Source organism: Hyperoodon ampullatus, assembly GCF_949752795.1.
Source record: "Hyperoodon ampullatus genome assembly, chromosome: 10".
Taxonomy (NCBI): Eukaryota; Metazoa; Chordata; class Mammalia; order Artiodactyla; family Ziphiidae; genus Hyperoodon; species Hyperoodon ampullatus.
In genome coordinates, this window is record NC_136923.1 from 85,093,215 (window position 1) to 85,117,560 (window position 24,346).

A 24,346-nucleotide genomic window follows, 5' to 3' on the forward strand; every position below is an offset into this window, starting at 1 on the left:
ATGTTGAGCATCCTTTCATGTGTTTGTTGGCAATCTGTATATCTTCTTTGGAGAAATGTCCATTTAAGTTTTCTGCACATTTTTGGATTGGGTTGCTTGTTTTCTTGATATTGAGCTGCATGTGCTGCTTGTAGATTGTGGAGATGAATCCTTTGTCAGTTGCTTCATTTGCACATATTTTCTCCCATTCTCAGAGTTGTCTTTTCATCTTGTTTATAGTTTCCTTTGCTGTGCAAAAGATTTTAAGTTTCATTAGGTCCCATTTGATTATTTTTGTTTATATTTCCATTTCTCTAGGAGATGGGTCTAAAAGGCTCTTGCTGTGAATTATGTCATAGAGTGTTCTACCTATGTTTTCTTCTAAGAGTTTGATAATGTCTGGCCTTACATTTAGGTCTTTAATCGATTTTGAGTTTATTTTTGTGTATGGTGTTAGGGAGTGTTCTAATTTCATTCTTTTACATGTAGCTGTCCAGTTTTCCCAGCACCACTAATTGAAGAGGCTGTCTTTTCTCCGTTGTATATTCAGGTCTCCTTTATCAAAAATAAGGTGATCATAGGTGCATGTGTTTATCTCTGGGCTTTCTATCCTGTTCCATTGATCTATATTTCTGTTTTTGTGCCAGTATCATACTGTCTTGATTGCTGTAGCTTTGTAGTATAGTCTGAAGTCTGGGAGCCTGATTCCTCGAGCTCCATTTTTCTTTCTCAAGATTGCTTTGGCTATTCAGGGTCTTTTGTGTTTCCATACAAATTGTGAAATTTTTGTTCTAGTTCTGTGAAAAATGCCATTGGTAGTTTGATAAGGATTGCATTGAATCTGTAGATTGCTTTGGGTAGTATAGCCATTTTCACAGTATTGATTCTTCCAATCCAAGAATATGGTATATCTCTCCATCTGTTTGTGTCATCTTTAATTTCTTTCATCAGTGTCTTCTAGTTTTCTGCATACAGGTCTTTTGTCTCCTGAGGTAGGTTTATTCCTAGTTATTTTATTCTTTTTTTTTTTTTTTTTTTGCGGTACGTGGGCCTCTCACTGCTGTGGCCTCTCCCGTTGTGGAGCACAGACTTTGGACGCACAGGCTCAGTGGCCATGGCTCACGGGCCCAGCCGCTCCGCGGCATGTGGGATCTTGCCAGACCGGGGCACGAACCCGTGTCCCCTGCATCGGCAGATGGACTCTCACCCACTGCACCACCAGAGAAGCCCTATTTTATTCTTTTATTTGCAATGGTAAATGGGAATGTTTCCTTAATTTCTCTTTCAGATTTTTCATCATTAGTGTATAGGAATGCAAGAGATTTCTGTGCATTCATTTTGTATCCTGCTACTTTACCAAATTCATTAATTAGTTCTAGTAGTTTTCTGGTGGCATCATTAGGATTCACTATGTATAGAATCAGTTCATCTGTAAACAGTGACAGCTTTACTTCTTCTTTTCTGATTTGGATTCCTTTTATTTCTTTTTCTTCTCTGATTGCTGTTGCTAAAACTTCCAAAACTATGTGGAATAATAGTGATGAGAGTGGACAACCTTGTCTTCTTCCTGATCTTAGTGGAAACGGTTTCAGTTTTTCACCATTGAGAATGATGTTGGCTGTGGGTTTGCAATATATGGGCTTTATTATGTTGAGGTAAGTTCCCTCCATGCCTAGTTTCTGGAGGGTTTTTATCATAAATCAGTGTTAGATTTTGTTGAAAGCTTTTTCTGAATCTATTGAGATGATCACATGGTTTTTCACCTTCATTTTGTTAATATAGTTTATCACATTGATTGATTTTCATATATTGAAGAATCCTTGCATTCCTGGGATAAATCCCACTTAATCCTGGTGTATGATCCTTTTAATGTGCTGTTGGATTCTGTTTTCTAGTATTTTGTTGAGGATTTTTGCATCTATGTTCATCAGTGATATTGGCCTGTAGTTTTCTTTCTTTGTGATATCTTTGTCTAGTTTTGGTATCAGGGTTATGGTGGCCTCATAGAATGAGTTTGGGAGTGTTCCTCCCTCTGCTATATTTTGGAAGAGAAGAGTTTGAGAAGGATAATTGTTATCTCTTCTTTAAATGTTTGATAGAATTCACCTGTGAAGCCATCTGGTCCTGGGCTTTTGTTTGTTGGAAGATTTTTAATCACAGTCTCAATTTCAGTGCTTGTGATTTGTCTGTTTATATTTTCTATTTCTTCCTGGTTCAGTCTTAGAAGGTTGTGCTTTTCTAAGAATTTGCCCATTTCTTCCAGGTTGTCCAATTTATTGGCATATAGTTGCTTGTAGTAATCTGTCATGATCCTTTGTATTTCTGCAGTGTCAGTTGTTACTTCTCCTTTTTCATTTCTACTTCTGTTGATTTGAGTCTTCTCCCTTTTTTGCTTGATGAGTCTGGCTGATCAATTTTTTTTTATCAAAGATCCAGCTTTTAGTTTTATTGATCTTTGCTATTGTTTCTTTCATGTCTTTTTCATTTATTTCTGATCTGATCTTTATGATTTCTTTCCTTTTGCTAACTTTGGGGGGCGTTTGTTCTTCTTTCTCTAATTGCTTTACGTTTAAAGTTAGGTTTTTTATTTGCAATGTTTCTTGTTTCTTGAGGTAGGATTTTATTGCTGTAAACGTTCCTCTAAGAACTGCTTTTGCTGCATCCCATAGGATTTGGATCATTGTGTTTTCATTGTCATTTGTTTCTAGGTATTTTTTGATTTACTCTTTGATTTCTTCAGTGATCTCTTGGTTATTTAGCAGTGTATTGTTTAACCTCCATGTGTTTGTATTTTTTACAGATTTTTTTCCTGTAATTGATATCTAGTCTCATAGCATTGTGATTGGAAAAGACTTGATATGATTTCAGTTTTCTTAAATTTATCAAGGCTTGATTTGTGACCCAAGATATGATCTATCCTGGAGAATGTTCCATGAGCACTCGAGAAGAAAGTGTATTCTGTTATTTTTGGATAGAATGTCCTATAATTATCAATTAAGTCCATCTTGTTTAATGTGTCATTTAAAGCTTGTGTTTCTTTATTTATTTTCATTTTGGATGCTCTGTCCATTGGTGAAAGTGGGGTGTTAGGGTCCCCTACCATGATTGTGTTAACGTTGATTTCCCTTTTTATGGCTGTTAGCATTTGCCTTATGTATTGAGGTGCTCCTGTGTTGGGTGCATAAATATTTGCAATTGTTATATCTTCTTCTTGGATTGATCCCTTGATTATTATGTAGTGTCTTTCTTTGTCTCTTGTAATACTCTTTATTTTAAAGTCTATTTTGTCTGATATAAGAATTGCTGCTCCAGCCTTCTTCTGATTTCCATTTGCATGGAATATCTTTTTCCATCCCCTCACTTTCAGTCTGTATGTGTCCCTAGGTCTGAAGTGGGTGTCTTGTAGACAGCATATATACGGGTCTTGTGTTTGTATCCTTTCGGCCAGTCTGTCTTTTGGTTGGAGCATTTTATCCATTTACATTTAAGGTAATTATTGATATGTACATTCCTATGACCATTTTTTTAATTGTTTTGGGTTTGTTATTGTAGGTCTTTTTCTTCTCCTGTGTTTCCTGCCTAGAGAAGTTCCTTTAGCATTTGGCGTAAAGCTGGTTTGGTGGTGCTGAATTCTCTTAGCTTTTGCTGTCTGTAAAGGTTTTAATTTCTCCGTTTAATCTGAATGAGATCCTTGCTGGGTAGAGTAATCTTGCTTGTAGTTTTTCCCCTTTCATCACTTTAAATATGTCCTGCCACTCCCTTCTGGCTTGTAGAGTTTCTGCTGAAAGATCAGCTGTTAACCTTATGTGGATTCCCTCATATGTTATTTGTTGTTTTCCCTTGCTGCTTTCAATATTTTTTTCTTTGTATTTTATTTTTCATAGTTTGATTAATATGTGTCTTGGCGTGTTTCTCCTTGGATTTATCCTGTATGGGACTCTCTGTGTTTCCTGGACTTGATTAACTATTTCCTTTCCCATATTAGGGAAGTTTTCAACTATAATCTCTTCAAATATTTTCTAAGTCCCTTTCTTTTTCTCTTCTTCTTCTGGGACCCCTATAATTCGAATGTTTAATGTTGAATGTTGTCCCAGAGGTCTCTGAGACTGCCCTCAATTATTTTCACTCTTTTTTCTTTATTCTGCTTTGTGGTAGTTATTTCCACTATTTTATCTTCCAGGTCACTTATCTGTTCTTCTGCCTCAGTTATTCTGCTATTGATTCCTTCTAGAGAATTTTTAATTTCATTTATTGTGTTATTCACCATTGTTTGTTTGCTCTTTAGTTCTTCTAGGTCCTTGTCAAAAGTTTCTTGTATTTTCTCCATTCTATTTCCAAGATTTTGGATCATCTTTACCATTATTAGTCTGAATTCTTTTTTAGGTAGACTGCCTATTTCCTCTTCATTTGTTTGGCCTGGTGGGTTTTTACTTTGCTCCTTCATCTGCTGTGCATTTCTCTGTCTTCTCATTTTGTTTAACTTATTGTCTTTGGGGTCTCCTTTTCACAGGCTGCAGGTTCATACTTTCCATTGTTTTTGGTGTCTGCCCCCAGTGGGTAAGGTTGTTTCAGTGGGTTGTGTAGGTTTCCTGGTGGAGCAGACTGGTGCCTGTGTTCTGGTGGATGAGGCTGGATCTTGTCTTTCTGGTGGGCAGGACCACATCTGGTTGTGTGTTTTGGGGTGTCTGTGAACTTATTATGATTTTAGGCAGCCTCTCTGCTAATGGGTTGGGTTTTGTTCCTGTCCTGCTAGTTGTTTGACATGGGGTGTCCAGCACTGGAGGTTGCTGGTTGTTGAGTGGAGCTGGGTCTTAGCATTGAGTTGGAGATCTCTGGGAGAGCTCTCGCTGATTGATATTACATGGGGTCAGGATGTCTCTGGTGGTCCAGTGTTCTGAACTCGGTTCTCCCACTTCAAGGTTCAGGCCTGATACCCAGCCAGAGCACCAAGACCCTGTCAGCCACACAGCATACCTCCTCACTGAGCCCAGGAATGGTTGATCTCTGCTAGGTGACCTGATCCAAGTTGTCCTGATGCCTCTCTTACCCAAACTCAGAGGCAGAGCACCACTTGGATGAGCATGGGAAGGAAAGTCATGCAGACCAAGCCCTGACCTTTGCTACAGCCTTCACAGCAAGTCCTGGGGCCTGGGCAGTGCTGGTTCAGAAGTGGCTCATTTTAATACGCTCTGGCCTAAAGTTACAGCTGGTTTCTAGAAAGGGGACAAAAAACACCACCTCCCTAATGATTAATGATGGTGAGCATCTTTTCATTGCATATTGGTCATTTTTATATCTTCTTCAAAAAAATGTTTATTCAAGTTTTGCCCATTTTTTAATTGGGTTGTTTGTCTTTTTGTTGTTGAGTTTATGTATTCTATATATAAGACCCTTATCAGATATGTGGCTTGCACATACTTTCTGCCATTCGGAAGTTGTCTTTTCACTTTCTTCAGAGTGTTCTTTGCCACACAAAAGTTTTTAATATTTATGAAGTCTACTTTATCAGTTTTTTCTTTTTTCCTTAAGCTTTTGGTGTTATATCTAAGAAACCATTGCCAAGTCTGAGGTTGTGAAGGATTTACCCCTATGTTCTCTTCAAAGAATTTTATTATTTTAGCTCTTATATTCAGATCTTTGATCTATTTTTATCTAGTTTAATTTTTGTAAATGGTGTGAACTATAGGTCCAGATTCATTCTTTAGAATGTAGCTATCCAGTTATCTCAGGACAAGTTGTTAAAAAGACTATTCTTTCCCCATTGAATGGTCTTGGCATGTTTGTCAAAAATCAGTTAACCATAGACACTTTGGTTTATTTCTGGACTCAGTTTGATTCCACTGGCCTATATATTTATCCTTATGCTAGTACAACTCTGCCTTGATTTCTGTTGCTTTGTAGAGAGCTTTGAAGTGTGAGTCCTCCAACTTGGTTCTTCTTTTTCAAGAATGTTTTGGCTATTCTGGATCCCTTGCAATTCTGTATTAATTTTGGAATCAGCTTGTCAATTTCCACAGCAAAATTGCTGGGATTCTGATAGAAATTGCATTAAATCTATGGCTCAATTTCAGGAGTTTTGCCATTTTAACAGTATTGAAGTCTTCCACTCCATGAACGTCAATTCTTTTCATTCATTTAAATCTTCTCTCATTTCTTTCAACAATGTTTTATACTTTTCAGAGTATAAGTCTTACATTTCTATTGTTAATTTTATTCCTAAATTTATTCTTTTTTATGCTACTTTAAATGAAATTAGTTTAATTTTTGGATTGTCCGTTGCAAGTATATAGAAATATGACTGATTTATGTATATCAATCTTGTATCCTGAAACCTTGCTGAACTCATCTATTAGTTCAAATAGTTTAGTGGTTCTTTACAATTTCTATATAGAAGATTATGCCATCTGTGAATATAGTTTTATTTCTTTTCTTCCAGCCTACGTGCCTTTTATTTCTTTTTCTTGCCTAGATGCCCTGCCTAGAACCTCTACTAGGATGTTGAATAGAAATGGCAAGAGTGGACATCCTTGTCTTGTTCTTGATCTTATAGGGAAAACACACATTTAAAATTTTTTTCAAAGCCTTTCTCTAACTCCACTCTCCTGAGGCTTTTACTTTTATGTAATCCTAAATTGTTTTAGAACCATATGACTTTTTAAAAATCACATCCTGAGCAATATCTGTGAGGTACCCTAACACCTCATGTTGGAATTTCATGTCTGTTATATATGGCCACCTACAGCAAGTCTTCGATGTAACATCATACACCCTGTTACAGAATTAGTCACCGTAAATTTGCCCAGATACAGGCCATCCTAGAAAAGAGGAAACAGATAAATCTTTATTTCTTCCCATGGACTATGTGCACTTAAAGCAGTGACATTTTGGTGAGAGATGTCAACTTGTTTCTCAGTCTTGGGTGAAATACCTGTGTTGCATATCATTTTCCCTCCTGTGCATAAAATGCATCATGGTTGCTTACGTTAAAGGAATGTTTATATTCAGCTAACACATAGAAACACATGTGGGGGTACTTACTGGTAGTTATTAGGCAACGTAAGTAACTGTTTCTACTGGGAAACCCAGAAAATGTCTGTTTGTATGAATGGCATGTTTTAGTGTGCGTTCCTTATCATTGCCCCAGATAGGCTCCTGTACTGATACCCGAATTAAGCACCTTGGCCACTTCCCCTTTCTGGGTTTTGGAGAACATTACATCAGATGCTTTGATCTGGACACCTGCTAACCAGATGAAGCTGGGTTTCAGTCCAGTTTTCCAGATAGCACTGTCCTAATTGCCACAGGTTTTGGTAGCTTGTTCTTTGAAAGGACTGGGAATGCTTCTGAGCATAACCAGAGTGTGTGGTTGGTGGAGGATCACAAAAAGAAGTTTATTTTCATTTTCTTAGTGACAAATATTTACAAAGAATGGGAATTTGGTCAAGTACAAAAAGTGTGCCTTGTGAATGCTGTGGATAAAATGTATTCCTCTTAGGGAGAGCAGCAATATCAAACTACCTGAGTCCCAAACCCCAGGAGTGTGCAGTGTTTTTATTTTCAGGATACAGCATAGGTATAGAGCAAATGGTGGGTGGTTTCATACCACGTGCTTGGACCTAGCAAGATATAGGAATTGTTCAGACCTCTTACTCAGAGACTTCTGAGAGTAAGAACGAGTAAGGAGGATGAAATTGCACCGTTTCTATGTCAAGAGATGAGAAGTGTAACAAATGCCTAGGATAAACTAATTGGGACAAAGAAAACAACTTGAAAAAATATACTAAGCCAGACTATTCCTTCGAACTGTTGTAAAGCTTTCTTATATCCACTGGATATCAGGACTCAGTGACATTTATGTGTGCTTTTTTCTTTCTCTACAAAACTTAGTGTAAAACAGAGCACTAGGAGAGCCTGGGACTGAACTCCTTATTGAGGGGGAGAGGGACCAGCACACAAGCTGGGACTGAGGGGCAGTCACCAGCCCAAGGAAGAAGATGGCATGGAGATTCCTAGGAGGGCAGACCCCGCCCCCACCCCCTGCCACCACGCACACCCTGTGGGCATCTCTTTTGTCCATGTATTGTTTGTAACAAGTAACACATCTGAATTTTAAATTTGGGTTTATTTGTCTTCCACTCTGCATTAGTTGCCTTATAAATGATTGTTAAATAAACCGAGAACAAGCACAAGAAGATAAAATTTTATTCTAAGACTTTATGAAAGAGCCTTCCCATAATTTGCAAGTCTCACTCCTTCATGTCCTAGGTGTATGGGCCAGTGGAAAATCTGAGATTTCTGTACTTTAAGGACAGCCCACTTTGGGGTAGAACTGTAAGTCAGGGGAATGTCCATGCGGGCAAACAGTGAACAACTAAGCACCGGCATCTAATTCGTCACTCGGTTTGCTCATAAGCGGGTACACATCTACCTTTAGCCCAGTCCTGCACCTCTGCTTGGCCGAAGATGAGGTAGAAAAACAGGCCTGCTATGTTCACAGCAGCTGAAAGCAAGAAGACATTCCTCCAACCGAACTCTGAATTCTGGAAGCAGGAAACTACAAGTTATTAACAGTCTCCTAGTTCTTGTCCCTCCTGGTTCAGAAAGGTTTTGGCACCGTGTTCTACTGCCCTCATCCCCAACTCTGCCCCGCATTATATGTTCCTGGTTTTTCTTAGAATATGCAGGTACATTTCCAGTGCCCTGGCCTTTCCCTCTGCTGGAATATTCCTCCCCTCAAGTGGTCATTTCTCTCGCCCGTGTACTTGCTTCCCATAAATATTACTTTTTCAATGAGACTTCCTCGGCCACCCTACTTAAAACTGAAATCCCACCCCCTCTTATGTGCCCTATTCTCCTCTCCTGCCCTACTCTTTTCTTAGCGCTTACCACCAATCACTATACCATGTTTTCGTTTAGTTTGTTAGTTTTCTATCGGTTTCTTTCCTACCAACTTCACAAGGGCAGGGACTTCTGTTTGTTTTATTCACTCAAACAGTGCATGGCACATGCTAATGTTCATTGCATATATGTCGAATGAATGAAGAGATAAATGAGTGAGTGAGTGAGTAATAAGGGAAATGAACAGTTTGAGAATTTCCATTTTAAACATTGTGTTAGTCAGTGGCTGAAAGAGAACTGAAGCTTCAAAAAAAAAAAAAAAAAAGGACTTGGTGTCAAAAAGAATACCCTCTCTTTGTTATTCTCCATTCATTTTCCTGGCTTACTGGTGAAAACCACAAGAAACTTAAAGAATGATAGTCGTGTGAATGTCATATGCATGTTTCTTCACATAAAGTCTGTATCAGTCTGATTCTTATGAAATTGTCATCACATGAATTTGTTTATTCTGACAAGTTTAAATGCATCTCCCAAGATGGAAGGCTGTATGAATGTAAAAACACTATGTAAGCAATACTGAGCAGAGGAATTTCTGTACTAACCACTGATGAGCATACCTGTAATGTACAGGTTGCTCCTTCGCTCTGTCATTCACTCATCCACTCAGCATCTCGTTCATTTGTTCTATAAATATTTGTTGGGTTCCTACATAGGGTGACTAACTCTTTCCAGATTGCCTGGAACTTTTAAGGTTTTAGTGTTGAAAGTCCCATATCCCAGGAAACCCCTCAGCCCCAGCCAATCAGAATGGTTGGCCATTCTATACTTCACAAGAAAGGTCATGATTATTGCTAGAAAACGTGATGATTAGCATGAGAAGCTCATTCTAAGAACTCATAAAGCATAAACCCATACAATAGAGCATTCTCCTTCACTCCATACCCTGAACATGTGGTAATTTTTCTGCATGAGCTGAGCCTAGGGTCAGAATGAGAGGCTGGATGATCTTTTGAGGTGACTGTTGTGAATATCATAATCATCAGAACATTTGACCTTACCTGACTGATGAAAAATCCGGCAACTGTGGGAGAGATGGCTCCCGCTATGTAAGAAAAGATTTGTGATAGTCCCCTGAGTAAGGCACTGTACCTGCAAGAGAGAAAGTGTGAGAAAACAATATTCCTCTGTTAGCAAAGGGTTAATCTCAGCTGATCTGTTGCAACTCTATGATTATCTCTGGGGATTGCTAGAGTTGTGTTGACCCTTAGTCAAACCTGAATGAAATGTACTGACTAGCGATGAGTATAATCCAGTGCTAGGATCTGGGATTTCCAAGGGGTAACCCGCACTAACTTGTCAACATTCATTATACAAAATGTACAGATTGATGGTTGGCAGCTGGTTTATATGTTCTCTTGTCTTCTGCTATGGAGCCTGATCTTTCAGACTTGCTTTTAGGTATAAAAGACCTCCCATTGGATGAGACATTGGCTTCCCTGAGACCAAGGTATCTCCCATGTAATTTGGTGGTTCACTACCTGAAGATGAAATGTGTCCTATTGACTGTGAATGGTCCATGGATGGTCCCTGGGAGCTATATTTGGAAGTCTCAGCCATCTGATATTTACCTATATCAGAGGTGAATGTTTCTCCTGCTATCCTGTATCCTCTACCTTTATTAAAGCCTTACATGAGCACGCCCTCTGAAGTTTACAAGTCCTTTCAGTGATCCAGCCCTATGTAACTGCTGCATTCCCCAACAGAAAGAAATTGGTATGAGTCTCCCACAGTTGAACTGTGAGTGTGGCCACTGACTTCTCCTGTTTTCATCTGGAAAAACTAAGTTCACAGAGGTTGGCTAGCTTTGGGTCCCTTCCAGGAATTATTTGGATGTACGGCTCGTGCTGAAATTTCCTGTGACCCATTGCATGTGTCACATTTTACCTATGTGTCAGAGCAGGTTTAGGGATGATCACAGGTCCCTACCGAGGAGCAATATCGATGAAGTTGACAAGGGCTCCTGATTGGCTGAGGCTTTTGGTGGAAGAAGACAGTATCAAGAAGGCCATGGTGGCACTGAAGCTGGATCTGACCCAGAAAAGGGACATGAAGAACGCAGATGGGAGGAGAACCCCTGGGGCAGGAGAACAAACACAGTGAATAGGAAGCTGCCCTGAGCATCCCACATCCACCACCCCATGTCTACCTTGGTTCTTGCCTATGGCAGTGAAGAGTCTCCTGATGGTATTGAGTCTGAGGATTTTTCTGGAGAGGAGAAAATCTGCCAGTAGACCTCCAGGGACAATGCAGATACAGGCAGAAACAAACAGCAGGGCTGACAGCATCCCACTCTGAGAACCAGAGCTGAGGTGAGGTGCATGCCTCACTACACCCACCATGACACAAATTGATCCCTGGGTGGACTGTCTACATCTATAGCTTTTCTTTTATATACACATCACCTTTAATATGAATTTCTGGAATGAGCCAATATAATTTTAGTGCCTGAGGAAAAATATGCATACAGTTCAATTTGAAAAAAAAAATGGACCAATGCTGTCTTCAAATATAAGGATCATGTAGAAATAGATATTAAAAAGAACAAAACCCAGTAGAAAAATAGTCAAAGGATATGAATGGACCATTTACAGAAAAAGAAAAATAAGTGATTTCTAAGCATATTAAAAGGTATCCACCCTCATAATAGTAAAACTACTGTGAGATACCATTTTATCAAACTGCCAAAAGTGCAACAGTTTTTTGAGATGATCTGTGGTGATGCCGGGGGAATCAGGCACTTCCAAATATTATCAATGCCCAATGGAGGGCAATTTGACAATAAAAATAAAAGTTTATAGATAGATCAAGATAGTGGAGTAAGAGGACGTGGAGCTCACCTCCCCCCATGAAACATCAAAAATACATCTACATGTGGAGCAGTTCTCACTGAAAACAAACTGGAGACTGGCAGAAAGACTCTTATACAACCAAGTCTGTAAGAAAGTTTCGCATGTAATTGGGTAGGAAGGGAGAGAAGTGATCAGATTGGGACCTACACCCCTGGGAGGGTACACAGAAGAGGAGGGGGAATTACACAGGCTCAGAGATCCTCCCTGGGGAGTGAGTGGGGAGAACCACTGAGCACTACGCCCTAGGGTCTGGCACCAGGAGGACAAGTCTCTTTAGCTGATTCGAAAAACTGGGATTGATAGCAGGACTATAAAAAAACAAGACTCCGCTCATGAAGAGCATGCACACACTGGCTTACTCCCAAAAAAAAGGCAGAGGAAGCAGATTGAAACTGATAGGGACTCTGGCTGGTTTCCCACCACTGCCTAACACACACCCCAGTCTGAGCAGAGCACCTGCTCCAGCCCCTCTTGCTCCCAGTGCAGCTCCACACTGGAGAGAGGGCTGCCATGGCTGAGAGGAGTATGCAGTTGTGAGGGAAAGAGGTAGCTCAGACTTAGCACAGCATCTGGACATTGTTTGTGCCTACAAAGGCAGAAGATCAGGAGCTGTCCAGGACTCCAACTAGTGCCGGCACTACCACAGTCTGCATTCCAACCCATACCAAGCACCCACTCCAGCTCCTCTTTCTCCAGCACTGTTCCCCTCTGGGTGAGTGTGCCTGTGCTGGGAGCGGGGAGAGCACACACTTAGAGGGAATGGAGCCAGATCAGACCAAACCTCAGGTCTTCTGACCCAGCAACGTGAAACCCACTTCCACCCTGATAGTGTGGTGTTGGCCACCAAACCGAGGAGAAGCCCTGGCTCACAACTGGCTCTTGCTCTAGCCCTTCTACCTCCATCCCTACCTCCTACCCTGGTGATAGCTGCCAGCACACCATGGGGGAAGAGTGACTTATGCTCAACATCAGATGTAGCTGTGCCACCAAAGACACTGGGCACATACAGACTGCACAGGGGTGCTTCCACACACGGACACTCCTTCAATTCCAGGATAGCTAAATGTTTCACCTAATTTCATAGAGACAGAGAAAGTTAAGCAAAATGAAAAGATAGAGAAATTTAATTCAAAGGAAAGAACAAGAGAAAACCCCTGAAAAAACAAGTAATGAAACAGAAATAATGTACCAGATAAGAGTTCAAAGTATTAGTAATAAGAATGCTAACTAAATTAAAGAGTAGATGAACACAGTGATAATTTTAATAAGGAAATAGAAAACATAAAAAGGAGCCAGCCAGAACCACAGAATACAATAACTGAAATGAAAAACACAGTAAAAGGAATTAACAGCTGACCAGGTGATACAAAAGAATGCATATGTGATCTAGAAGATAGAATAATGGAAATTGCCCAATCAGAGCTGCAAAAAGAAAAACAGAAGAGTTTAAGAGATCTCTAGGATAACATTAAGCAAACCATGATTTGCACTATAGGAGTCCCAGAAGGAGAAGAGAGAGAGAGACAGGTCAAAAATGTATTTGATAAAATTATGGCTGAAAACTTCCCAAACCTGCAGAAAGAAACAGATATCCAGATACAGGAAGCACAGAGGGTCCCAAACAAGATGAACCTAAACAGACCTACACCAAGACATATCATAATTAAAATGGAAAAATTAAAGATAAAAAGAGAATTCTAAAGGCAGCAAGAGAAAAACAGTCATATACAAGGGAACCCCCATAAGACTATCAGCTGATTTTTCTGCAGAAACTTTGCAGGCCAGAGGTAGTCTCATGATATATTTAAAGTGCCGAAAAGGAAAATCCTGCAACTAGGATACTCTACCCAGCAAGATGATCATTTAGAATTGAAGAAAAGATGAAGAACTTCTCAGACAAGCAAAAACTAAAAGAGTTAATCAATACCAAACCTACCCAAAAAGTAATGTTAAAGGGTCATCTCTAAGCGGAAAAGAAAAGGCTTCAACAAGAAGTAAGAATCTATAGGAAAGCAAAAATCCCACTAGTAAAGGAAAATAGACAGTAAAGACTGTGGATCAACCACTTAAATAGGCTAGCATGAAGATTAAAAGACAAAAAATTGTAAAATCAACTATAAATACAATTAACAGTGAAGGGATGAACATGAAGATGTAAAATATGACATCAAAACATGGAGGAGGGGAGTAAAAAATGTAGATCTTTTAGAATGTGTTTGAACTTAAATGACTACCAGTTTAAAACAAGTAGATATAATAAATATACATGAACCTCATACTAACCACAAATTAGAAACCTACAATAGATACAAAAAAAACGAGAGAAAGGAACACAAGGATACCACTTAAAAAATCATCAAACCACAAGGGAATAAACTAAAAGAAAAATAAAGGAACAGAAAAGAACTATAAAAACAGTCAGAAAACAAGAAACAAAATGACAATAAGTACATACCTACCAATAATCACTTAAAATGTCAATGGACTAAATGCTCTAATCAAAAGACATAAGGTGGGGCTTCCCTGGTGACGCAGTGGTTGAGAGTCCGCCTGCCGATGCAGAGGGCACGGGTTCGTGCCCCGGTCCAGGAGGATCCCACATGCCGCAGAGTGGCTGGGCCCGTGAGCCATGGCCGCTGAGCCTGTGCATCCAGAGCCTGTTCTCCGCAACGGGAGAGGCCACAACAGTGAGAGGCCTGCATACCGCAAAAAAAAAAAAAAAAAAAAAAAAAGACATAAGGTGGCTAATTGGATTAAAAAATAAGACCCATCTGTATGCTGCCCACAAAGACTCACTTCAGAGCTAAAAACACATACAGATTGAAAGTGAGGGGATGGAAAAAGACATTTCATGCAAATGGAAATGACAAAAAATGGGGGTAGCAATACTCATATCAGACAAAATAGACTTTAAAACAAAGTTTATAACAAAGGACAAAGAAGGGCATTATATAATGATAAAGGGATCAATACAAGAAGATATAGCACTGTCTAACATATATGGACCTAATATAGGAGCACCTAAATGTATAAAGCAAATATTAACAGACATAAAGGGAGAAATTGACAATGATACAATAATAGTAGGAGACTTTAATACCTCACTTACATCAATGGACAGATAATTCAGACAGAAAATCAATAAGGAAACAGTGGTCTTAAATGACACAACAGACCAGTTGGACTTACAGGACATTCCATCCAAAACCAGTAGAATACACATTCGTTTCAAGTGCACATGGAATGTTCTCCAGAATGGATCACATGCCAGGTTACAAAACAGTTTCAACAAACTTAAGAGGATAGCAATTATATCTGGCATTTGTTCCAAACACAATGGTATGAAACTAGAAATCAATTATAGGAAGAAAAATGGGAAAAACAAAAACATGTGGAGACTAAAGAACATGCTACTTAAAAAAAAAGGGGGGGTCAATGAAGACATCAAAGAGGACATAAGAAATACCTTGAGACAAATGAAAATGGAAACACAGTACTCCAAAATCTATGGGATGCAGCAAAAGCAGTTAGGTTATGGCAGTATAGGCCTTCCTTAAGAAACAAGAAAAATCTCAAAATCTGATATTTGAAAGAGAACCAAAAAAGCCCAAAGTCAGCAGAAGGAAGGAAATAATAAAAATCAGAGAGGAAATAAATAAAACGTAGACCAAAAATAAATAAATAGCTATAGAAAAGATCAGTGAAACCAAGACTTGGTTTTCTGAAACGGTAAACAAACTTGATAAACCTTTAGCCAAGATCATCAAGAAGAAAAGAGAGAGGATCCAAATAAACAAAATAAGAAATGAAAGAGGAAAAATACCACCCAATACCACAGAGATACAAAAAAAATCATAACAGAATACTGTGAAGAGTTATATGTCAACAATTTGGACAACCTAGAAGAAATAGATAATTTCTAGAAACATACAAGACTGAACCAAAAATAGACAATCTGAACAGACCAATCACTGGTAGTGAAATTGAATTCATAATTTTAAAAATAACTCCCAGTAACAAAAGTACCGGACCAAATGGCTTCACAAGGGAGTTCTACCAAACATTAAAGAAGAGCTCATACCTATCTTTCTCAAACTATTCCAAAAAATGGGAGGGGGGGAATACTCCCCGATTCATTCTATGAGACCACCAGTACCCTATACCAAAATCAGACAAAGACACTACAAAAAAGAAAATTATAGGCCAATATCTCTGATGAATATAGAAGCAAATATCCTCAACAAAATATTAGCAAACCAAATTCAACAATATATAAAAAGGATCATACCCCCATGATAAAGTGATTTATTCCAGGAAGGCAAGGATGTTTCAATGTTCACAAATCAATCAATGTGAGACATCATATTAACAAAAGGAAGGATGAAAATCACATAATCATCTCAATAGATGCAGAAAAAAGCATGTGACAAAACTTAATACCCATTCATGATAAAAACTTCCATCAAAATTGGAACATAACATAATAAAGGCTGAGAAAACAAGGCAGATTTGGGACAGGAATGAGAGTAAGATTTTTCACTCTTTTACCTTTTTATATATTTTTTAAAATGTTGATCCCTGTTTTTCCCAATTCAACTCCTAAATTAAATTGCCATTAAAGAAAATGCAAGGAAAGGAGGTCATTCTTTGCTGTATGTAACCCAGTGAAAAGGATCTCACTGTCAACTGGTCTGAGATGTTTATTTTACAGATGAGTAAACCAAGGCCATCAAGGTAATGTGAGTTACTGAGAAAAATACCCTGAGAGCAATGGGAGTCCAGATCTCTTGACTTCTCAAGCTGGGAAAACTCTACTGTCTGTTCTCAACTTGTCCTAATCATTCCCTCATCCTCCTCTTCCTCAGCCTTGGCCTCTGAGGATAAAGAGCCTACCCTGCTTCACGCCAGGGACCGATCACTTCCAACAGCCAGCCTCAGGATGTCTAGATCTCAGCACTGGCATTCTGCTTGTCTGGCCCTCCTGTCCCTGATTCCCTGGCCTGAGATTCTGGTTTGATTGCCCACTGCTGCCCACCCCACTCCTTTGGGAAGACCCATAGCTACTCTATCCTTGGGCTTTCTGATATCAGTACCTCCAGCCTGCTTGCATGCATGCTCCCCAGACTCTGACCTCTGCTAAGAAGGTCAGTTCTCTGTTGACCACTCAGCGTGTTTTCACCAGATGAGCCCAGTCAACATGAGAGAACTGTTTTTTGAATACAAAGGACAAGAATAAAACACTAATTCAATGACCTAGTGAACTGTCACTAATAAGCTAGGAGATGATATACTCTTCACCAATTTTGAGACATTCATTGGGCAGCAATTGACAGGCTCCTCTCAGCCAATCAGAGCATCTGTTCATTTTTTGAAAAATCAGAGAGATGTACACATATGTGCACTTTTCTTTATATATGTTATACTTGAATAAAATGTTTTTCTAAAAAGACATTGTCCACAAGTTTTTGGTATAAGTCCTATTTAGGACTTTATGTCCTATTAATGTCTTATTTTCAGCATATGTTGTTTATGCTTCTCTGTCACAGCTTTCTTGAAGGCAGACTTTGTTTCGTTAATGCTTTATTATTTATGCTGCCAGCAGAATGTCTTGTTTGCAAATGTTGATTGGACTGAACATAAAATTTCTGCATAAGTTCCTTAAAAAATATGATATTCTATGAATGACAAGTTGACCGTTGACCTAGAGCCATACCACTCTGCCCCCAATAAGCAGTAGGACACATTGAATTGAATCAGAATTCAAATGAATCAGGTTGCGTTTCCTACATGAAGATCCTTGGCCTAAGCCCATGACCATAGGAGAAAGAAAGGATTATATATGAAGCAACAGAAGAGCAGAATGAGTTTTCTCCGTACTTACATCTCAGATGTTAGCTTGAAGTACAGAGTTGATGTATGTTGGTAGGTATGACCTGATGACAAAATAATGCCAGTATTCACTGAAATAAAAGACGAGAATGCTCCAAAGCGGTAGGGATTTGATCATAGCCTTAATGGGAAGAGACCAGCATGGTGGAGAATCCTGGAAGAAAGTACATATAAATATCCCCTCCATCTAAAGACCAGAACTTTGCTCTACTGAACTCTTCACCACTGAGACATAGGGAAATGGCAGAGGAGTTCCCCAGTGCCCCTCCTGAGCCAGTGAACAGATGATGTATTCCTTCTCACTAGTGCTGATAAACGGATGATTCACGGGGTCATCATAAATGAGAGCAAACCAGAGAAAAGAACAGATGCAGCCAATACCACCTAAAAAAACCGAGGATCTACTTAGCACAGGACTGGAGTTCTATAAGTTTGATTCTGCCCTGAGATGATTCCTGTGGTTAACAGAATGGCCCCCATACTCCACTCCTTCCTGCATCTATCCCTTGCATAACCCTATCATAGGTAGAGAGTACTTCCTCACCACTTGACTTTGGTCTTGGCCATGTAACTTTCTTTTGCCAATGACATGGGGCAGTTCAGAGCCTAGGCTTTAAGAAGTACTGCATTTTTTCACTTGTCCTCTTGAGTCTTATCAATTGGTATAGGAACAACATGCTCCAGCTCACCCATTGTCCAAGACAGATGAGAGACACAGAGAGCAGAGCTGCCTAGCTGTCCCACAAAACTAAGAGACTCAACATTTGTTGTTTAAAATCACTGAGTTTGGGGAGGTTTTGAAATGCACCAATAATAACGCTGTAAGTTGTTGTTAAAAGTTATTAGTGTGTTTGCCCCATGTGCTTCAAAATGCCCTCACTGTTGAAGTACCAGTCAGCATCCCTCCTGCTAGTCATGCTTCTGCAAAGTTTATGTCTTCATTAAATCTTTTCTTATCTATCTCTAACATTTAAGAGTTAGCAGCAGTATATATGTGCCACTGATTGCCCAGATAATTTCTGGATATGGAATGAAATTCATCCTCAGCAAAGAAATTTCTCTAATATACACATTATTACAGTGTTGGACAACTCAGCATTATTAGTATTGAGTGGAAATATGATTCATCTTAAAATTCCCTTTTTAGAATCTTAAAGACTTGAATTCTCTTCACTTGTTAGCTTGTTGTTTATACGGTCTTTCACAAATATAGAACAGCCACCATACACCAGGCATTTTGCTAGATTTTGAGAATATAAGAATACAAAGACATAATTTTGTCATCAAGGAACTTAAAAGCAAGTGGTGAGTGAGAAATATGAAAATTAGCACTGTTGCACATTGAGGATAGAGGATATTAACACTGATTCAACAAATATTTAGTGAGTTCTTATTTTATACACATTGCTTACATTTTCTCAAAACCAGGAACACAGTAAGCCTCTCTCATTCCTTAAAAATTTTGTAACCTGCCCTTTTGAAGTTTCCATGACATACCCTTTGAAGGGTGATATGCTATAGTAATCAATCTTCATACACTTTTTTTTCTAGCAGATGTATTGGCCTGATGCTATAAGAATCCTGGATCTAAGAGTATTATCCTCTAATGAAAACACCAGTGGGATTTACTGGTCCCACTGGAATCAGGCAGTTTGCAGATGGGATTCCAGAGAATGTTTCAAAAATCAAACAGATACAAACATTAGCTGAAAGCATCTGGGAAGATCCCACCCAGGGCTGGGTAAAGGCAAAATTACGAAGCAGTAGAATATTGTCTCTGAAGCTCTCTGATCTTTGGAAACTTCCACAGCATCTCTCTGTCTATTATGTCCAATCCTAAACCTCACATGATCTGCTCTGACCTGCAGCCTTTACTGGTTGATTCTCTATTCCAATCAGTATTTTACCTATGATTAGGTCACGTTCCCACAATTTTCTGGTTGTAGTAATAATAGGAGAATTTAAAAGAATGTATTAAATAAATAGCTTAACTAAAAATATAATCCTACCAAGATTACAATTTCAGCATCTTATGAAAGAAATCCTTCTGAGATCCTTTGTGGGTTCAACTTAGAAGCAGGACGGAATGTTACAATGCCTTTAAAGTTATCAGGTTATTCTAGCTGTACACTCAGGATATTGAAACTTAAATATCATTTGCAAGATTCGCAACCTGATTAGCTCTGAACATTATCAACTTTAGTTATATATTTATATCTACTAGGATTTGGTTAACCATAAATGACTTATATCACAGAAATCATGCCCAGCAATCTCTGTCATAAAACAAGATTCTGAGATTTGAAAAGCACAAATTCACCACAGATATAAAAGATATAAGGCCATCCTATGGTCTGGCAGAGGTGACCACCAACCAGGAGGATGATGAAGGAGCCCAGCACTGACCCTAAACAGAAGATGTGAGGATATTCTGGGTGAGAAGGTCAGACTTGGGACCCTCTGTGCTTCCTGCAGATTGACTTGATCACAAAACTAAGTTGCAACCCAGGCTACCTAGGTTCAGATTCTGCTCCTACCCTCAGTAGCTGTGTGCTTTTGGACAAGTTATTAGTCTATTTGTGTCTCAATTTCCCTTATGTGTGAAAAGGAAGTAATTATATATAACTTAGTTGGAAGATTGTTCTGCGACTAAAAGGAAATTAAAAGCATTTGCAAGGATGTTTGGTGTCCAGTAAACATTTGGTTATGATCAAGAAAGACAGTATAGGGTAATGCTTTAGAGCAAGGAGACAGTGTAGTTAGGATGTAAGGTTTGGCTTCTGTTGATAGGCCATGGCAGAGTACTCTTGGACAGTGCACATAAGGTGACAATTAAGTTATCAGTTACCTGATACAGCAATGGTGATGAGTTGACTCCTTTCTGTTCGTGGAGTCCATCTGGCCCAGATTGAACACTGACTTGTTAATAACATAACCTGAAAAAAAAGTTGATTCTTGGCTATCTGAGGTCATTTTGGAACCTATATTCTACTCGTAGTTAGAAAACATCTTGGTACCTGGACAATGCCTTGGATGATCTGTAGGACAATGAGCAAAGTCACTCCAGTATCAGCTGCTAGTGGAGTGAAGAGGGTCAGGACTGAGGTTATAAACATACCAGCACCAGCCAAGTACTTGGTTCCAAATATTTCAGCCAGATAGCCACTGGGGATTGGAGCCAAGAATGAGCCATAGTTGAGTGAGCTAAAGATGATTCCCTGGATTTCAGGACTCCAGTCATACATAGCAGCCTAGATGACAAAGAGAAACTCACTGTTTATCTTTGACTAGAGAGTTGACAATTTTTATCTTGAGGACTTGAGATACAAGAAAATAATTGGCAGTTCTCTTTCCTTTTATTTCTCTCCGGTTCCTCCAATCTATCAATTTTATCAAGAAAACCTAAATATATGCCCAATATACTCTTTCCCCTTTCACAGTTTCCCCAGCTACATAATTAACTGACCAATTAAAATAGAGCCTGTAAAGACAGAAAACCCATAAAGAAGAAAGCATCATAGGCAAGGTAATAAAAAAATATGTGAAGGAAGAAAGAGAAAGTAGACATAAATTTGTGAAACTTATTTTGTGGTGATTTTCATCATTGTGGGGGAAGAATTTACCTCCACTAAATGGTAAAATTCTGTTTCCTTCATTCTAATTTTAGTCCCCAGTCACACTTATAGACACTAAGTCAGAATAAAATCTCAGATACATGTTATGTTCTTGTGTAATATAGTTCCTTGAACATAGTAGATGCTCAATACACTAAGTCCCCTACATACGTACCTTCAAGTTGCAAACTTTCAAAGATGCGAAGGTGCATTTGCATGTCCAGTCACGTAAGTTAGTTCACATGCCTGGCGTACATTGTCATGTGCGTGTATCCTCTACAGTTGGTTGTGCTTTTGTGTACTTTACTCTATAGAGTACAGTAGTACAGTATCTTTACTTCAAACCCAGGATGTTTGGAAGCGAGCGTAAAAGCAGTGGTGATGTAGCTGGTACTGCTAAGAAGCACCAAGAGATGATGATGGAAACAAAAGTGAAAAATAATTAACAGAATGGAGCGAGGCAAAAAGGAGGTAGGCATCACTCGTTCTTATGACATGAATCATTCAACCATCAGCACGATTCTAAAGAACAAGGACAAGATTGTGGAACATGTGAAGTCTGCTGTGCTCATGATGTCAACAATAATATTGAAGAAGCATAGAAAAATGATGGAGGAGATGCAGAAACTGCTCAGTGTGTGGATGCAAGATCAGCATCAGCATTGAGTCCCATTCAGCTTAATGCTGAGTCAAGAGAAAGCTAAAAGCCTTTATGAATACTTGAAGAAGAAACACGATGAAGAATCAGAGGGCGCATCTTTTAATGCCAGCCATGGCTGGTTTCATTGGTTCAAGGCTAGAGCCAACCTTCACAATGTAAAAGTAAGTGGCAAATGCAGATACATTAACTGCCCAGAAATTTCCTGAAATGCTTCAAGAAATTATAGATGAAAGTGTGTATTTACCCAAAGAGGTTTTTAATGTGGATGAGACAGGACTGTACTGGAAGAGGTTGCCAGACCAAAGTTACATCAGCAAGGAGGAAAAATTGATGCCAGGCTATAAAGCAGCAAAGGATAGGTTAACTCTGTTGTTTGGTAGCAATGCTTCCGGCTATATGAAGCCGAAGTCTCTCTTAGTTTATCATTCAGAGAACCCGAGAGCCCTTAAAAACATAGCCAAGGGCTCTCTTCCTGTTGTGTGGAAGAATAACCCCAATGCCTGGGTTACACAGGCTATTTTCCAGGACTGGTTTTTCCACCACTTTACCCCAGAGGCAGAGAAATATTGCTTGGAGAAGGATGTCCCATTCAACATTCTTTTGCTGCTCGACAATGCTCCATGCCAACCCCATTCATGGACGACTTTCATCCCAACGTCAAAGTAGTGCATCTGCCGCTGAATACTATGCCGTGCATCCATCCAACCTATGAACCAGGAAGTTATAGCGACTTTCAAGAAATATTATTTACGTCACACTTTTCCTCAGTTAGTAAAGATGAGTGATGAATCAGGAACAACCTTGCAACAATTTTGGAAGGACTATAACATCTACAAGGCCATAAAAAACATTGACTTTGCTTGGAGTGAGGTTACGGCCATCACCATGAATGGGGTTTGGAAGAACCTTTGCTTGCAGTTTGTTCACAATTTTCGTGGATTTGAGAAGGTGGATGAGGAGTCCAAAGAGGTCTTCAGCAACTTAGTGACCCTCAGCGAGAAGATGGAGCTAGATCTGCAAGAGGATGACTTCATTGAATCCTTGCTGTGCAACACGAGGAGCTTACTAATGAAGACCTGGTGGAATTGGAGGCCCAGAGAAAGAACAAAGAGAGACAAGGGGAAGAAGAAGTAACTGTAGAACCGAAGGGATTCATGATGCAAGAAATAGCAAGGGGGTTTCTTTATTTGAGGAGGCACTGTTCGTTTTTGAGGCACAGGACCCAAACATAGAACTGTACACGAAGGTTGCAGCAGCCGTTCCGAATGCAATCTGGTGTTACCATGTCATCTATGATGAGAAAAAAAGAGCTACTACCCAGACATCCTGGATCATTTTTTCAAGAGAGTAGAATTGAATCCAGCAAGGAACCAGAACCTGTGCCATCAACATCAGGCATTAGTGAAATTGCAGCTTGCCCTCTGTCTTCTATTGCTGACGATCCTTCAGCTCTACCATCTCCCACCTCCTCTCCCTCCTCCAGCCAGTAACTCTTCTTGCCTGTTTACTCGATGCCAGCCCCTGTATGCCAGCTGTTGTACTGTACTACTGTACTTTTCAAAGTACTGTACTGTAAGATTAAAAATGTTTTATTTTTTGTTTGTTTGTTATGTATTATTTGTGCAAAAAGTATTATAAACCTATTACAGTACAGTACCATAGAGCCAATTGTGTTAGTTGGGTACCTAGGCTTTGTTGGACTTACGAATGAGCTCTCGGAGCAGAACTCGCTCGTATGTAGGGGACTTACTGTACATAACTTTTTAGGTCCAAACATTTGAGCCAAAGAAAGGATCCAGAGTCTCATTAGACTTACGACTGCCTTAAATTCGTTCAGAGTTTCATTGCAGTTGTCATGGAAGTCAGTGGGCGGCCTCTCTGTGGAGGCACTGGCTGGGCTGGGTGGAGCTGTGTTGTTCACCATAGCTGGCAAGGCAATGCTCATGTTCATTTGTTGGGTGGAAATCAAAAAATTACAGAGATGCACAATAAGGGCCAGCCCATGTCAGACTGAACAAAAGCCTGAGAAAAGAGGGTACAAAAAGTCCTACATTCAGGGTGCTTTTCTCCCACCCTTCCTAAGTCTGGAAGTGGGAGAAGATTGCAGTCTGTCTGTGAAGCAAAAATAGAGAGCAGATGTGACTTTGTAGGTGTCTGGGAGTACAGGGGGTGGATAATTCCCTCAGAAGCATTACTTAAGCAGAGACTTAAAGGATGTACGGAACTGGCCAGAGCAAACATTAAGAAAGAGTTTTCCAGGCAGGGTCCTGGGATAAGCTGATGACAGCAGGAATGGAAAGAAGTGAATTTAGAGAAAGAATTAGCTGGAAGCTGTAATTGATTGGATATGGACAGTAAGAGAGAGAAGTTGTTGGAAATGATTCCCAAGTACCCCACTTGGGCAGCTGTGATGGCTTTTGGTACCATATGTAACCAGGAACATGGCAGATTTCATA

The 24,346-nt window shown here is 39.5% G+C and overlaps 1 protein-coding gene across 1 annotated transcript; it reads right to left on the bottom strand.

The window, feature by feature from the left end:
• Positions 1–8,372: 8,372 nt before the first annotated feature.
• On the bottom strand, positions 8,373–23,907 carry SLC17A4 (solute carrier family 17 member 4; the record flags this gene model as incomplete). Its single annotated transcript, XM_079712687.1, is given in 11 exon segments — positions 8,373–8,519; positions 9,876–9,966; positions 10,804–10,951; positions 11,024–11,168; positions 17,608–17,610; positions 17,614–17,769; positions 17,881–17,999; positions 19,936–20,022; positions 20,464–20,551; positions 20,633–20,866; positions 23,707–23,907. Coding segments are annotated over 11 exon segments (1,353 nt in total). The 5' UTR covers positions 23,842–23,907.
• Between the last annotated feature and the right edge of the window lie 439 nt (positions 23,908–24,346).